The 17,768-nt window shown below is 41.7% G+C and overlaps 1 protein-coding gene across 1 annotated transcript in view; it reads left to right on the forward strand.

Annotated features, from left to right (window-relative positions):
- The window catches only part of LOC120225442 (lysine-specific demethylase 4C), a gene marked incomplete at its 5' end in the record, with an annotated part of 162,290 nt that extends 145,759 nt beyond the window's left edge, over positions 1–16,531 (forward strand). Inside the window, 3 exons of the mRNA XM_039223641.1 lie at positions 6,538–6,657; positions 11,110–11,202; positions 15,601–16,531. Coding sequence (XP_039079572.1) covers positions 6,538–6,657; positions 11,110–11,202; positions 15,601–15,777 — 390 coding nt within the window. The remainder of the gene's footprint in view (positions 1–6,537; positions 6,658–11,109; positions 11,203–15,600) is intronic.
- Positions 16,532–17,768: the final 1,237 nt, after the last annotated feature.

Raw genomic sequence — 17,768 nt, forward strand, 5'->3', positions numbered from 1 at the left:
CTAGGTGATGGAAATATGGGTTGTTTCTGTTTTTTAATATCTTTTTTTAAAATTCTGTAATTTCCTCCATGAATTATTAAGAAAAATAATATTAAAGTGTTTTCTATCTTTGTTATCTCTACATGAAGGGTGATATTAAATATGACTTCTATTTAACAAATAGTCCAGAATTTAATTCATCAAATTTGGTGCATTCCCTTCAGAAGAGTCCACTTGAGAGCCTACCGTTGATCGAGATACTTGGAGACTTACCTTTATGGCCTGGGATGCACTCTTGTGGATATCCTTAAAGAGAGTACCTCTTCAGATTGTGGTGTTTATTAAAGTCAGTTTATATTCCACCATTAAATGAGAGGTGTCTTCTCTAGTTTGTGAGAGGAGGGATCTGCCATCACCCAATCCAGCAGTTACTTATCATTCAGGGTTGATAGTTGTAAGCAACAAAAAGTGACTGTAACTAATTTAAACACTAAAAGAATATAATGGGAAGTTATTAGGAAGCCCACAGAGTCTTCAGGAATGCAAAAGAACAAGGTCAGAGAATAGGTGAAAACAAGGGAGGATGCTCAGCTGGAGCATGGGCAGGACCAGGCCATGGACCAATCCAGGACACAGCCACTTACCCGTGTGTAGTCAGCCTGGCCCCTGGCTCTGCCTTTGGTGCATAGGTGCTGCTGTTATGGCTGCCACTGCTGCCTTCTGAGAATATTCTCCCCTCTGCTGCTTCCTTGCATCCCTGATCACAGGTTCTACATCCTGAGCAGGTGCAGCCAATTGGCCAGGCCCCTGTCCATGTATGCTGCCAGGGAAGCTGGGTAAGGGAGTATCTGGCACTTTCCAGTTTTTGTAATGGCAGGCTAGCTCTGCTTCCCACCGAGACTCTGAAAGGGAGATAGGGGTTCAGATGCCGGGCAGCCAAACAAATGATAGATAGCTAGTACAATTAGTACATGGCTATCAGTCAGTCTTGTTAATCCCTGCCAGAGTCCATTAATGAGCAGGTGATTATCCTTCACAATGCCAGCAGCTGCTGGTATCAGTTTGCTCCTGGTCACTAAGCATTTTCCCCAAGGGGGACTGTCAGAGGCTCCAAACTATATGGCGATTAACTACTGGGAGTTCAAGTACCATGTCTTCATGTGCTGCAGCTGAACTGATAGAGGGGGTTGCCTGCTCCGTGGTTTCTACATGTTAGGAACAGAGGTGGGGAAGGGTCCAGGGTGAGGATGGCAAAACAGGCAGCATTTAAGGACAGCTGCTTATAGATGTCCCTTTCAAAGGCCCTGGTAAAAGTTCCAAGACCATAGTGATTTTAAAATTCAGGTAATCAGACTGGTGGTGCGGCTCTTCTCTGCAGTTGGTGGAGCAAGCACAGGAGTCAGCCCTGACTGTGACAGCAGTGTGATATGACACCGTGCTCTTGCCTGGACTAGTGACCCATCCCAGTCCTTTCATCAGAGCCCTTTAATCATAGCCAGAAGCCCATTCTTGACTGTGATTATGATTTCTGTCTTTAATTCTCACATCATCTATTTAGTACTCTAGCTACAGGCTTACTGGCAGCTCCAGACACCAGTGTCCCTGTGGATGGGGCTCTGGCAGGCTTTAGGGGGGTTTACACGTCCCTGGAGGCAGTATAGCAAATGGTGAACAGTTATTTATGTCAGGTGAAGCCAAGCTGCTTCTGAGGGTCTAGACAGCAACTGAGGAAAATGCATTAGTCAAGGTTTTAATGCATATAATTTCCCAGAAAAGGTGTTTACTTGCTCCAGCAACACACTAAGAACTGCATTAGGAAAGACCTCTTTAGCATTTTACATCCTTTACATCCTTTAATAGATCTCAAATTCTAGAATGCTTTAACAAAATCACCTGGGTCACACAGAGCTATGGGTGCAGGAGGCTGGAATCTTCTTTTTTGTTTGTTTTTTTTTTTTTTAACATTTATTTATTTTTGAGAAAGAGAGAGACCAAGCACAAGTGGGGGAGGAACAGAGAGAGAGAGAGACAAAAAATCTGAAACAGGCTCCAAGCTCTAAGCTGTCAGTACAGAGCCTGATGAGGGGCTTGAAGCCACGGACAGCAAGATCATGACCTGAGCCAAAATCAGACACTCAGCCAACCCAGGTGCCCCTGAAATCTTCATTTTTAATGTGCACCTCACTGGTTGGGACCACACTCTAAGGAGCTGTGCATCCTGTGCACAACCCAGGGAGGTGTGAGCCAGCTGAAGGCCTGTAATAGAGGGGCAGACCACTCATTTGGGCTGTCCACAAACTAAATCCCCTGTTTCAGACTGATGATTGTATTTTTCAGGCTTTTTATTTTTAACAAAAACCTTTCATTTTTTTAATGTTTACTTATTTTTGAGAGACAGAGCATGAAGGGGGTAGGGGCAGAGAGAGAGGGAGATACATAATTGAAGCAGGCTCCAGGCTCTGAGCTGTCAGCACAGACTCTGACGTGAGGCTTGAACTCATGAACCATAAGATCGTGACCTGAGCTGGAGTCGTACAGTTAACCAACTGAGCCACCCAGGTGCCCCTAACAGAAACCTTTTAAACCTTTTTTCAGAAACCCAATCTATGAATCAAATAGAAGCTCTTTTCTGGTTGAAGTGATAATGGATGTCCCTTGCAGGGACCCGGGGGTGCTCATGCCCCAGAGCTGACAGGCCTCCAAGTGTGGTCAAGAGGCCTTCAGCCCCCAGGCATTGTTGGCTCCTCCAGTGTCTCACAGGGATGATCACTAAACAGACCCTGGATTAGTGACTGTGACAGCTTGGAAGACACCTGCTTTGCAGAGACCAGGGGAACATTAGTATCAAAACTTCCAGCTTCTTTTCATCACCCACGTGCTTCTGCTTCCATTCCTGTTTGGATGCTTTGTACTCCTTGTAGTCATAGAAAGTTTCTGGCAAACTCAAAATTTCGAGACAGCTGGTGAGAGTTGAAACCGTTTCTTTATGGAGAAAACTAGATGTTACAGAAATAAACCTTTTTATGTTTTACTATGAGCTGCTTTAAATCCTTTTGGAAAGTAGCTGGGGTGCAAACAGTGAATAATGCTCACTAAATGAAATTCTATGCAAATCCAAATAAAACCACTTCCAGCTAACTGACCTGGCAGAGGATGAGAAGGACGCCTCCTGGTGGCGGAGGAGGAAAGGAGGTTCACAGCCAATTTTATGTTGTATACTGTAGTTGGATGGTTATTTTTCTTTTCTCTTCTTCTGCGAATAAAGAAAAAAAGAGTTCTGAAAGCAAGACAATTGAGAAAGCAAACCTTAGTGTCCTTCCTAGATTCTGACATGGTTTGGGGCTGACACATAACAAACTTAGTGGTGCCTGAGTTGCACGTTGCTCTTTGAGGTCAGGCACTGGCACTACCAAATTGGGACTTGTGAGTAAAGGGTAAATGGACAGTTAGAAAGACAGATATCGAACTGTGTCTCAGACATTTTGTTTTCAAATACCTTTTTAAAAAAGAATTGTTTCTCACTTGGTAAAGTTGCATACATTTAGTCTATTAAGCTATATTTTATGATAAATTACTCAAGTATCATAATGTTTTGCTTAGACCACATTTATGTGCCCATTGCCACACTTTGGTGTTATGGTACTTAAGACTGCAGGGCAGGATTTGTTGTGAAGAATTATTTTAAACGTTAGAAAATCTGTCGAAGGTCAGAGCTCTAAAACTAAGGACCTAAGTCTCCTGTTTAGTAGTTGTTTTTGGTAGGTGATAAATGGGGAGTGCATGTTCTGTATTCCCCAAGGCCTTCAATTCCCTCCATTGGGACTGAAGATGGGCCCAATAAATAGAATTTATCCTGCAAGAGGAAAAGCAACATAGAGAGACAAGGGAGTAAGGATTTGGAGACTGAAAAGTTCCTCCTCGTTACTAATAAAGCAAAGATTGTAGTATGTGGTTTATATCTGTGGGCAAACACGGCTCCTAATACTGGACCTGAGGGTCAGACAGGCCTCCTAGTGACAGGGTTGCAGGACACCACCAGCTCCTCTCTATGGAAGGAGCAGAGCAGAACTTGCATTCTCTGCCCACAGGGTGGTTCCAAAGAGAAAGAGAATTTGAGGGAGTGAAGCCATAATTACTATATAATTTATTGTCAGGTTAGCCAACATACAGTGTGCTCCTGGTTTTGGGGGTAGATCCCCGGGATTCATCACTTAAACATAATGCCCAGTGCTCATCCCAACAAGTGCCTTCCTCAACACCCATCACCCATCTCCCCCTTCCCCTGCATCCCCCCCCCCATCAACCCTCACTTTATTCTCTGTATTTAAGAGTCTCTTTTGACTTGCCTCCCTCTCTGTTTGAAAGTATTTTCACCCTTCCCTTCCCCCATGGTCTTCTATTAAGGGTCTCAAGTTTCACATACGAGCAAAAACATATATCTGTCTTTCTCTGACTGACTTATTTCACTTAGCATAATGCCCTCCAGTTCCATCCACATTGTTGCAAATGGCAAGATTTCATTCTTTCTCATTGCCAAGTAGTATTCCAACACACTTTTTTTATAGTGCTCACAGTTCCATCTATTAAGTCAGTTAGGTCTAAACAGCTTAAGGGTAGTTAGTGGCCAGCTGGGTGTCTGATGAGTGTCACTGTGTTTTCCCTGAAAATGTCCCACAGAGCCCCTCTGATTTTGCTGTGGTGCCCCACGGCCCCATGGTGCACAGTTTGGAAAATGCCATCTCCTTGAGAACTCAACAACAAAGTTAAGTCACTGCTTATTGTCTTAGAAGAGTGGATGAATGAAAGTTAAAAAGAAACCAGGAATCTTATCCTAATGGAGCTCCCTCCATGTGGAAGAAAACTTGAGGAGAGGGTAGAAACATACTCTTGCGTCCCCTCCCTCACTCCCCATTCTGCCAGGTTTCAGCTCAGTTATCCCAGAGCTGATATTGCTTCCCAGCCCAACAGACTGGATAGTGTCTGTTAAGAAGCTGCACCTTCCAGTATTCTTAGTACCAGGTACCTCTTTGGAAGGGAAATGGAGAGTAAAAGGATAACCCCAGGGATGTAGCTAGAATACATTTCTACAGCCTACCCTTTCAATTCTGTGTGCCCTAAGGTGAAATATTATGAAAACCAAAGAGAAACTTATTTTTGTTTAACTAAGTTAGATGCAGACTGTCAATTCTACAGAGCCTCCAAGCACATAAGTTTCCCTTTGCCCATAGTTTTGAATAGAAGTGAGTCTTCAGTGAGAAAAATGAACAGCTGAGCCTCTCATGTGTATTCCAAACCCAACAATAAAATGTCCACTCCTTTATAATGCAAAATTTCTGTTAATAATGAAAAGGAATAGAGGGTCATAAACAACTAAGTATTTCCTCTGTGTTTCTCTCATTTAAACTATAGAACTATGCCCAGTATACATTTATAGCTTGATTGATCAAGTGTGCATTTCAATCAGTCATATTGGCCTCATCAGTAAAATACTGGTATTAGCAAAACACAAATTGCAAAATGTGCAAAAACTTTACCAAAGAGGTCAAGTATTTAATTCATTTGTATTAAAATTCTACTCTGTCATACCCAATACATACAAATTTAAGAGTTTGCAAACTATGTCTGAAAACATTTTATTTGATCTGTTTGATACCTCACTTCCCCGCCAAAAAGCAAGCACCTTCCAGGATGCACTACTGGGTTTTGCTCTGAACTCCTGCCTTAGGAGGAAGCACTATTTAGTCCAAGACATGAAGTAATAAGACAGGTTATGGGTGGCCACCATAGATGCCTGTGGAAGGAAGAGGGCTGGTCACTTAATGGGCAGCCAGCAGAAGCATGCCTCTCTGGGGAGGTCCAAGGGTCTTCTGACAAGGCCTGCTAAATAGCACACAACCCTCCCAGCCTCACCTGCCACACTGTAGATGCTCCTTGTTTTCCTTTCCCTTGCTGCTTCATCGAGGCCTGCCAATTCTGACCTCACTCTGGTCCTCTCCAGCCCTACTTCCACCTGGCCATCCCAATTCTTATTTTCCTATTCAGCTTCACTCTTCCAGAGATCCTGACAACCTAAAGGAGCCTCCTTGGAGGCTCAGTTTCCTTGTCAGTAAAATGGGGATAATTAATAAACTCTGCTTACTTCATGGACTGATTATGAGGATCGAATGAGTTGTATGTTAGAGCATTTAGTTAAATGCAAAATGCTATATAAATGTCAGGTGTTGTAAATCATGAGCTGGTCTATTCTTCAGCTAACGGAGTTTCCATGCATATTTTAGTTACCCTCTGAACAATTCTTTGTCAAGTAGCAAATGTAAATGCTGCTGTTTTTTTCCTGCTTGGCTTATGGTGGCTCCTTTGCAACTTTATGATGTAGGCTGAATCTTTAAGTACTCCTTTGGCTCATATCTCTTCCCCTGAACACCCATGCAGGATCATAATCCATAAAACACAGAGGCAATAACTCCTTTTAATTGCCAGGAGTTCATCATTTGCTAAGTTCTAAATGCAGTCACTTAGACACTTGCCTTGAAAAGCCTGTCTGTGTTTCTTCCATAGAGCCGAGACTGTGTGAAACTGGGCCCTCCTGCTGAGGGAGAAGTTGTCCAAGTCAAGTGGCCCGATGGCAAACTCTATGGGGCAAAATATCTGGGATCAAATGTTGCCCACATGTACCAGGTGAGTGCTCTCCTGTGTGAGATGCTTGCTGAGAGGAAGCTAGAGGGCACGTGTATATCCAGTATGCTGTTGACCAATAGGCCACATGAATTTGGAGCACCTCTTCTTTTTGAAAGGAGCCAAAGATTCACTGTCTGATGATCCAGATGTTGGAGTTTTGTTACCAAATTCAACACAGGGAAACTCTAATAGCATTTAATGGGTGGTAATTGTAAAGAATATAGTTAGGCCACAAAGATAAGCAGCTGGATAATAGGCTGCTTTCTTGTGTTTACATCATATGCAGAGAGACTAATTGGCTGACTTATCTCACCATAAGCCAAGGCAGCGATGGCTATTCATCAGCCAGCAGCCTCTGAATTGGTGGCTTTTGCCTGAGAGACTTAATTCCATTGGGAGTTTCAGCAAACCTTAAATCAACTGTGTGTTGACACATTTGTGGCTGTTTGTCCACATAAGCTAAACAGGGTGCTTATTTAGTGAAAAGTAGAGCTATTGGTTGGATATTCTCTTCACTAGGGAACTCTGCATATTATTAGAGAGTGCATATACAATTAAACTGAAAATATTTTATCTCTATCAGAAATGAGAATAAATTAAACTCTAACAAAGAAAACATCATGGATAGCAGATGTGCATTTGTATTCCTTCAGACTCTTTTTTCAAGTTTATTGACTTATTTTGAGAGAGAAAGAGAGAGAGAGAATGAGGACAGGAGGGGCAGAGAAAGAGAGGGTCAGAGGATCCAAACTAGGCTGTGCACTGACAGCAGAGAGCCCGATGCAGACCTAGAACTCAGGAACCATGAGATCATGACCTGAGCCAAAGTCAGATGCTTCACTGAGCCACCAAGGTGGTCCTCCTTCAGACTTTAAAAGGCAGCACATTTATTAGAATCCATACATTGTAGTACTTTCAGTAACACGATGGCAGAAATCAACATTCTCAAGCTAAGCCATAGAGTAAAAACAGGAAGATTGAAGTTCAAAGAAGAAAAAAATAAGAAGGTTCAGGCCTGTTAAGTTAAAAACAGCTTGAGAATGATAATACTGCTAGTTTCAACTTAGAAATTATTCAAAGACTAATAAGGGGCAGGGCTTTAAGTGACAGAGTACAGTATAAGACACTGCATCAGGAACTAGAGCACAATGTAATTAAAGGAGTGCAAAGAAGTTTAGGAAACTTGAACATGTTTTAAGGCCTAGAAAAACCCAAGGTGAGCAAGGAGGGGAGCACATTTATATATATATATATATATTGTATGTGTGTGTGTACTCATACATACATGTGTCCATGAGTGTGTATAGGCTATTTTCCCCTTTGTATTGGTCCATAGTGTTGAGTTACAGATTCAGGTTATTTATAGGGTAGGTGCTGGAATTTATTTGTATCAGAGTATCCAGAATCAGGCAGAAATCATAAGACAGACTGATAATAGTGGAGACTCCTAGAAAAGAAGCATTACTACATGACTCAAAAGAAAATAATTACATTTAATTAAACAATAAATGTAAAAGTGAAGCATCTTACATGTAGCAAAGCTCTTAGCTTACATGAAAAGTATCACAATGAGGACATGCTGAAATTCAGACTAATTAGTAATCAGTATGTTAACTTCAGTGGAATTTATGATGGCCTATCAACATGGAACTATAGGCATATTTATAGACTCCATGAAAAAGCTAAGACTAATATTAAAATTATCTCTCAAGTACAAGGAGCTTAAAATTCCTCATTAAACCAAGTGCCCTTTTGAGATCATTTTGTGTTTTGTGTCTAACTGTTCAGTCTCATCATTGAATAAGCAAAGACATTCACAAAAATAGATAGAACTAAAATACCTATGGCACAGAGCTAAATATGCTAAGTATATTTGCTTTTTTGACTCTCACAGTAGCCCTGTAAGATAAATCTTTTTGACCTCTATTTTACAAATGAGGGTAAAAAGGTTACGTGAATTTAATAATTTGTTGGTGAGCAAAGAGCTTGTAAAGGGAAGGGCCAGAGTTTACTCTAAGCTGAGTCCCAACTAGGGTGAACAACCATCTCAGCTTGTGAGGGCCTGTCCCTGTTTTTAGCAAGCTAGAAGTCCTGCGTCCCAGGAGACTCTTGGGTCATCACACCATACTCCCTTTTAGTTTTATAATTGTCTTTTTCTCTTTTTAGAATTTTCAAATGATCTAACACAGAAGAAAGGTAGGCACAAGTACTTCTAGTTATGCTATCAAACTGTATAAATGAGATGACACCTTGGCCTAATTAAATATTAAAGAAACCACTCTGCTAAAATAAGGCCAGGAAGAAAAGCCTTCCCATCCGAGGCTTCTGGAAGTAACAAGAAGAGAGAGCTCTCCTGTTACTGAGACCTAATTCCACCCTATTGTTTCAGCTTAGTCTAATATGCATAGTACATGGATAAAAAGAAAATTATATATTTTATCCTAATTTTAGTATTTGTTCAAGTCCAGCAGATTTTTTTTTATTAACATAGTGCAACTGCAAAGTTTCACTTACCTTTTAACCAGAAATACAAGCTTATTTTTTTTTATTAATTTCTTTTTTTTTTTTTTTTACAAATAGTTTATTGTCAAATTAGTTTCCACATAACACTCAGTGCTCATCCCCAAAGTGCCCTCCTCCATGCCCATCCCCCCTCCCCCCCACATCCATCAGTCCTCAGTTTTTGTCAGCATTCAAGAGTCTCTCATGGTTTGCCTCTCTCCTTTTCCCCCACCATTTCCGCCCTTCTTCTCCCCCTTGTTCCTCCATCAAGTTCCTCCTAATCCTCCTATACGTGCAAACATATGATATTTGTCCTTCTCTGCCTGACTTATTTCGCTCAGCATAACACACTCAAGGTCCATCCATGTTGCTACACATGGCCAGATTTCATTGTTTCTCATTGCCATGTAGTATTCCATGGTATAGATAAACCACATCTTCTTGATCCATTCATCTGTTGATGGACACTTAGGCTCTTTCCATGTTTTAGCTATTGTGGAGAGTGCTGCTATGAACATTGGGGTACACTTGCTCCTATGCCTCAGCATTTCTGTATCCCTTGGGTAAATTCCTAGCAGTGCTATTGCTGGGTCATAGGGGAGTTCTATTGTTAGTTTCCTGAGGAACCTCCACACTGTTTTCCAGAGGGGCTTTACCAGTTTACATTCCCACCAACAATGCAAGCTTATTTTTATTGCTTACACCTAAAGAATTCAGACAGACAACTTAGGAACTTCAAAAATGTCATACATGGTTCAGGGTTAGAACATATTAGATATTGTGCCCTAAAGGTACCTGGGTGGCTTGGTTGGTTAAGTGTCTTACTTTGGCCCAGATCATGATCTCACAGTTTGTGAGTTCAAGCCCCGCATTGGGCTCTTTGCTGTTAGCACTCAGAGCCTGCGTCAGATCCTTTGTCTCTTTCTCTCTCAGTCCCTGCCCCACTTGTGCTCTCTAAAAATAAAGAGGGAAAAGAGAGGCGCCTGGGTGGCTCAATCAGTTAAGCGTCTGCCTTGGCTCAGGTCATGATCTCATGGCCTGTTGAGTTCGAGCCCCACATCAGGGATTCTCTCTCTCCTCTCTCTGCCCCTACCCGACTTGTGCTCTCTCAAAATAAATAAGTAAACTAAAAAAAAAAAAGATATTGTGTTCTGATTGCATCTCTTTTGTTGTTTGCTCCTGACAGAGTTCCAAGAGCAGTCACTTTGAATAGGGAATTTGATGAATTTCCCCCAGATGCTCTAGGTTACTGTTAACCAGAGTCATATACTTTTCCCTGACAAAATCTTCTAAAAATGTTGAAAAAACTGATTATGCAGTTATTTGCTGCCATTTGATTAGCTTGAAAAAAAAGTTTTAAATTTCATTTTAGATGAAAGTTTTCATACATTATTGTGGTTTACATGTTATAAGGTTGAGAACCTGGGATTTTTCTGGCTGAATGGTTGAATTTGACAGAAGTAAGTTTTGAAAGTTAAAGTTTTCTAATAACTTGAGAAACTACTTTATCCTGGAGGATTATTATGCAAGAGTATGTCCCTCTTATGGTGTCAGAGCCTCTTAAACAAATGGTACTGATAGGCCCAGCTCTTAATGCTAAATTGGCCATAATTTCATATTCCAAGAGATAAATTGAGGAGCAGCTATGTTTCTTTGTTTTTGCTTTGGGAGTGGGGGAAGTGACAAAGCTTTCATATCACAAGTTCTAAGACTCATTTTCAAGAATTTTGGCCTGTTTGAAAACATTTGTTGTTCTTAGTTTGATAAGGGAAAGAGGTTTTCTTCCTTCCTTACTGTTGGCTTACTTTGTTCTGCTTGGTCCTTTTTTCCCTTTTTTTATGTAGTTAATTAGAACCTTGAAAAAAATGGTGAATGTTTGTGTATGTATGTGTATTTGTGATACTGTGTATATATGTTTTGTTGTATGCATGATGTCTTATTTCTCATTAGGTTGAATTTGAAGATGGATCCCAGATAGCAATGAAGAGAGAGGACATCTACACTTTAGACGAAGAGTTACCCAAGAGAGTGAAAGCTCGTTTTGTAAGTGCTGGCAAACACCCCTTGGTGATCTGCCGTGTGAATCTCTCATCCTCTCCCTCTGTTTCCCAAGCCCAGCAGGAAACATACTTAGGCATTTGGATTAATTTCCAGAAAGTCGCCAATGCGACTTTTCCCTTACTTATGCAAACCTCTAATTTAGCCCCAAATGGGAAACCAGTGTAGGTTTCTTGTTTTCCTTTCTAATGAAGTCAAATGATGTTAAAATTATTGGCATACCAAAATAGTTGGTAACTATGTACTCTGTGCAAGGTGCTAGGAACATACAGAGTACCATCCAGGCACGTATAATCTTGTCAGCAGAAGCAACATTAAAGGAAGTTTTCAGTACTAGATTAAAAGGGACACAGTATAAGTGAGTGTCTGGTTTCCTATAGCCTTATCATATAGATTAACTTCTCTCTGAAAACCCATTAATGTTTGTGTCAGTTCACAATTAAACCAAGCTCTCACTTTTATAACTAAAGGAATTTTAAAAAGCTCCAAAAGTAGCTGTGGGAATACTAAAGCAGTTTCTTAAAAAAAAGAAAATGTTTTTAGTTTCAAGCTTTATACATTCCATTAAAAGACAAACATGGACAGATAATCAAAACTGAAGTTGTTAAAAAATATAATTCATAATAACTTAGTTTTCATTATTGTATCATAAAATATTTAGTGGACCCTGAAATGAAGTCAATTTTACTCATTTAGAATTGCATCTACTATATATGCAAAATGATAAACCCTGAATAGGGAAATTTGAAAGAATGGGATTTTTTTTTTACTAAAATGAATTTTGTTCCCAGGATAAATGACACCCTTAGTTTTCAGCACATACTTATAACACACTTTTCTACAGTGATAGAGTTACCTTAATTTGAGAAATCCTTGGATTCCTTCGGTTGTATATTGGATTCCTTCGGTTGTATATTTAGCTCCTTTTCCTGTCAGGTGGGATCCTGGGAACAGGGTAAACTGCATCAGGTGTCAACTGACTTACTGAGCTGCAGTTTTTGAGAGGAAGGTCCTTCACAGTGAAATCGTCCAGAGAAGAGTGACAGTAACAGCAGTGGTACCGGCCCAATGAGAAATGTGGCACATAAGGGACCCAAACACCTAAAAATAGATTAACCACCAGATAACCTGCAGGGAAAGAGAAAATCAAATATTCCTGTTGTAAAAACATTGGCTAAATCCTAACAAAGATCTTGAAAGTCTGGATAGCTTGTCCAGCCCTACATTTTTAAATCTCTTAAAAATAATTTTCCTCTTCTGGATGCTAAAGATGGCTACCTCTCATGCTGTGCTCCTGTCTTCCACAGATTCTCTCCTGTCTCCCTGCCCTCCCTTGCCCCCAACTCCTTTATTTATTTATTTATTTATTTATTTACTCACTCACTCACTCACTCACTCACTCACCTAGAGATTGAAACATTCCGGGGAGTGGAGTAGGTAGTCCTCTGTAAGTCACTCAGGTCTTTGATTTACTAATGCATGTATGATGAAGCACCAGCTGGGTCTTATAGATTTCAAATACTGTTTCTTAATCACATTAAAAGAATGCTTTTTTGGTTTCTGCTCAGATCATAATTTCTTTGTTCTATAATAGATTTAGCTCCAAGACCAGGTTGACTTCCTAAATAGCTTTATTTGAACCCAGCTCCTGAATTTCCTAAGATCCATTTCACTGAACAATCACAACATCATCCAACTTTTTTTCTCAGAATTTTTTAATTAAAAATAAAAGTCAGTGAAAGTATATAAATCGCATATTTTATTTAAATGTAACCTGTTAAACAGTTGAGCCTAGTAGAAAATATCTTCAGGAACAGAGGCTCGCATATTAAGTCCAGTTTGCTACTTCTGTTTTTATTCAATCAAAGACTCCTGTGCTCCTATTATAGCAAACCAGCTTTGCCTTCAGGTTAGTATATCACCCTCAGGCCCTTTGTTGGTCTATCTATGACTGCTATTTTTTTTTCCAGTTGGTGAAACAAATCTAATTGGAAAAGTCATTGATGGGAAGATATTTTATGATTAGAGAAATCTCTTTTGTTTTTCTAAAGGAGGGGGTGGACTAGCAGCCTCCCTGCTAAACAGGAGGCCTCATATTTTAATGACTTCTGCTCACCCAGACACACGCTGACTTGGGAAGAAATTTTTCAAAAGAGTCAGCAGTCCACCTCGGTGATTTTGCTGGGGTTCTTTGCCACTAACTTCAGAAACAGCCCCATTACCTTTTATTGTCTCACAGAATAACCATGGCAACAGTGCATAATTAAGTAGAGCTGCTGGTAAATCGGTTTTATTATTGTATTTGAGAGGCTGACTTTTGCTGTTCTCGCACAGTGGCAACACTTTCATAGATGTTTTATTTTCTCCTTTGATAACTTTAGCACTTAAAAAAGGGAAAGATTACTCAGAGGAAGTACTTTGCCAAGAATGAATGAAACAAAAATGTTTTCTCCTAATGGCAGAGGGTGCCCAACCAACCCATAATCTTTTAGTTATTTTCTTCCCAAGTGTAACAAGGGGTCTGGGGGACCCATGCAGGTAGCTTGTTACCTTGGATAACCACCTCATGAACTGGCAGGGAACGTGCCCGCTGTGCACGTAGCTCCATTTTTTTTTGTTTTTTGTTTTCAAGCTTCTTTGCAATTGTTCCATTGTTTGCCTCCTCTTCATGATTGACTGTATGTAAGTCCTCAGAGCTGGATTCTGCCTCTGTCACCAACAGGGGAGGTGGCCTCAATGATGGTGAGATCCACTGTGCATTGGTATCACTGGGAGTGATCTACCTCAGTGAAAACCAGTTGGAAATGTATTTTAGGAGGCAAAGCAGTAGGGAATTATGAAGCAAAAATAGTCTCCTAATGTGACCTTTACCTAAGCGTAACAAAAAAAGCCCATATCCCTTCACCTAGCTAACCCTTAATTAAGCAGTGACTGAGTGCTGGGCATGTTGCTTGGTGTGGAGGACACATAAAATTCTGAACTCAGTGGCTGATATCCTCACCCTCAAGGGGTTCAAGGAATCCCCAGTGAGGAAGAACTTACCTGCTGCTCATCTCTGCCACTGACCTCATTCTGCTGCGTTGACTTGTAAAATCTGACAGGAACCAGAAGAAGAGCACTTGAGTCTGCCTGTGGCAGAGAAAATAGAAAGCTTCCATGCAAAGGAAAAAGTACATCTAATGACAGAAAACATGAGCAGTGAGACATGGCCAGGAACAGCAAATAACTCTGTTTGAGCAGAATGTGGCACAGGATTATGCCAGGTTATGTAGGTCCAGCCTAAGGAGCTCAGGTGCCGTCTTAAAGGCAGCAAGGCTGTTGAAAGATGATAAGCAGGGATATCATGGGATCAGACAGTTTGTGAAGCACTTTCTCCCGGTGGTTCTATAGAACAAAGTCAGGGGGCACAGCATTTGTTGTGATTTAGGAGAGGAAATGTGAAGGCCTGTACCAGGGGTCAGCTGGGATAAAGAAAGGAGGGAGGGCTGCAAGGAACATGTGGACCTGGTAGGGGCAGGACATTACCAATGACTACAGTGTAGCTAGACGGATAAGGTAGGTAGGCCCTATGTGCGGTATGGGAAGGACAGTAATGGGGAGGGAAGACACTGAGTTCAGTGTAGGACGGCTTGATGCAAAGTGCCTCTGGGGTCAGTACTCCGAGACACCTGCTGGGCAGTTGGACATGCAGGCATGTGCACAGGAGGAGGTCTGAACCAGAGTGAGAGAGGTGAGCATCCTTGGAGAAGCAGCAGGAATTGAAGCCATGAGTATAGGTGTGAGGGCTCAGTGAGCATGTGTGGAGAGGAGAAGTGCAAAATGCCAGGAGCCTTGGAGTTGAACAGGTACTTTAGAAAGAAGAACCCCTGAGACATCAACAGTGAGCAGCCAGAGGAAGGAAAGAGGCAGGAGGAAGGGCTTATCAATGTCAGATAAGCGAGGTGCCAGCAATACTTAGGCGAAAGAAATAGTCAAATTTAGGATAGAAAAGTGTCATAGGAAGTGGGCTGGAGCAAGGACAGTTTCAGGGAAGGTGTGCAGGCAGAGGCCCAGAGGTAAATAGGAATAGGGTCGAATTAGAGATGACTGTTGACAAATTTGTCAAAAACTTGGTTGAGCAAGAGCCAGAGGGGAGATGGAGATTGAGGGAGATTTAAATAAGACTTTAATCCTGCTTCTGCTGGGGCAAGGCCCCTGGGGATGGGACTACATGGAGGCAGGAGCCTGGCTGGAGCAGGTGGGGAGGCTCCAAAGTCCTGGGCCTGTGGCCTGGCCTCTGCATCGACCTCTGCACCCCACCCGAGCTGGCTGGATCCGATCTTTGTCCATTCTTGCCATGGTCAAATGCTGTGCCTTCTGCACTGTGATGCTGGCTCTTTCTAGTCCACAGCTTCTGATATGCGATTTGAAGACACATTTTACGGAGCAGACATAATCCAAGGGGAGAAAAAGAGACAGAGAGTGCTGAGCTCCAGGTTTAAGAACGAATATGTGGATGACCCCGTGTACCGCACTTTTTTGAAGAGCTCTTTCCAGAAGAAGTGTCAGAAGAGACAGTAATCTGCATGGACTGCTGCAGGCAACTGAGCAACTTGGGCCAGAAGAGGAAAGATGAAGGGACAGCCTTGGGGCCAGCAATGTGTTTCACTGGGGTAGGTGGCAGGGGTGTCTCTGACAGTGGAAAATTAGGCATGCTGGAGTTTGTCACCCAAACCACAGAGTACAAGTATTACTAATTGGACACAACAATCTGAAGTCATCCCCTAGTCCTGCTTTCACTTGTGAACAACTGTCTTCGATGATCCCAAAGAACTTTTCTAAGTACAAGGAAATAATAGTGAATCACCCACCAAAAAAAGCCACTGCCAGAGGGGGCGGGTCCCCACATGCGACCTAATTAGGCCCTTAGTCAGGAAACACATGGAGACTTCTCTCCACAAGCCCAGCAGGTGGGAGCCTCCATACCCAGGTAGGAGGGTGATAATTTATATATTTTCCACAGTCAGGGAAGGACTCTCACTTATTTGTCTTAAATGGAAGTTTTTATAAAACATTTTTAAAATACAAATGGCCTGTATGGTAATGAGATTTACCCATGTGCTATCTGTAATTTCCCTTGTACAGAACTTTTACATTTTTTTATATCCCTATTACTTTTGATTGTGTCTGATGAGAACTGAGTTGTTGGCCTTTGTGAAATTTTTGGCTCTTGAGAAAGAATTCTTATGAATTGTATGGGAATTTTATATATTTAAAGAGGGAGATCTGGGGCTGTTATTTTTAAACACTTTTTTTTCATAATATTCTGAGTAGATATTTATAAAATATATTTCTTTCATTATGTGTTTGTAAAATTAGAGTTTAAATAAATATGCTTTGCTGCATAGTTTTCAACTAATATGATTTTTCCTTTTTAAAACAGCCTGAAAATGTACTAGTGTTTAAAAATAAAGATTTCCATTTTCTCCAATTCTGTCTTCTGACTTGCTTATTTGTTTAGATTTAAAATTTTTTAAATGTTTTTTATTTTTGAAAGACAGAGAGAGTGAGAGCACTCACGCACGAGCTGGGGAGCAGCAGAGAGAGAGGGAGACACAGAATCCAAATCAGGCTTCAGGCTCTGAGCTGTCAGTACAGAGCCCCACATGGGGCTCGAACTCAGGAGCTGTGAGATCGTGACCTGAGCCAAAGTCGGATGCTTAACTGACTGAGCCACCCAGGCTCTCCTGTTTGGGTTTAAATCAATAGAAAAAACAGGTTTTCTTTAGGAGCTGTCTATGAAGACATATCAAAGTTTGTCAGGCCCTTCTTCAATCACAGACATTTTACATAACTGGACATGTTGCCAGACATTTCAGGCAATGTCACTGGGTATAAAGGCTCTTCGGCCTGCCAGTGGTGCCAGTTAGTGTTTCCATCAGCTTATTCTAGGCCCTGAAGAACTCCAGAACTAGAGTCTGGAGCTTTTTTCATCCTAGGTTTCTTGGTCCCCAATTCCCTTTAGAAAAGGCTGTGGTGGACCCTCCCATCCCTCTCCTCACTTCATAGGTGAGCTGTGGAAGACAGGTAGGGAAGGGATTGCCCAGGGTCACACAGTCCTTAGTGACTGCCTTAGTTAACTGTGGCTGCAGTCATGCTGCTTAACAAACAACTGCAGCAGCCCAGTGGCCTGCAGTGGGAAGTACTTGTTTTGCTTATGGGCCTACAGTCTAAGCTGGGCTTGGCTGGGTAGCTGTGCTGACCTCAGCTTGGGTGAGCTCACATGTCCGCTCCACATGTCTCCCATCATCCCACTGGACCCTTTGGACTAGCTCAGGTGTGTTCTCATGTCAATGGCAGAGGCCAGAGAGCAGGTGAGCCCAGCCGAGTAAGCATATTTCAATCCTCTCTGTGGTGCTGGTTAACACACCATGGACCAAAACCATTGGAGGTCATTTCAGGGTTTCATGGCAAAGACTGTGGATGTATCATGTTACTGGGCAGAGTAAAGAGCTAAAATAGTAATAACAGAACCACAGTTAAATCTCAGTTCTCCAGACCGCCTGCTGGCT

Source organism: Hyaena hyaena, unplaced genomic scaffold, assembly GCF_003009895.1.
Source record: "Hyaena hyaena isolate Hyena2069 unplaced genomic scaffold, ASM300989v1 scaffold_1408, whole genome shotgun sequence".
Classification (NCBI taxonomy): domain Eukaryota; kingdom Metazoa; phylum Chordata; class Mammalia; order Carnivora; family Hyaenidae; genus Hyaena; species Hyaena hyaena.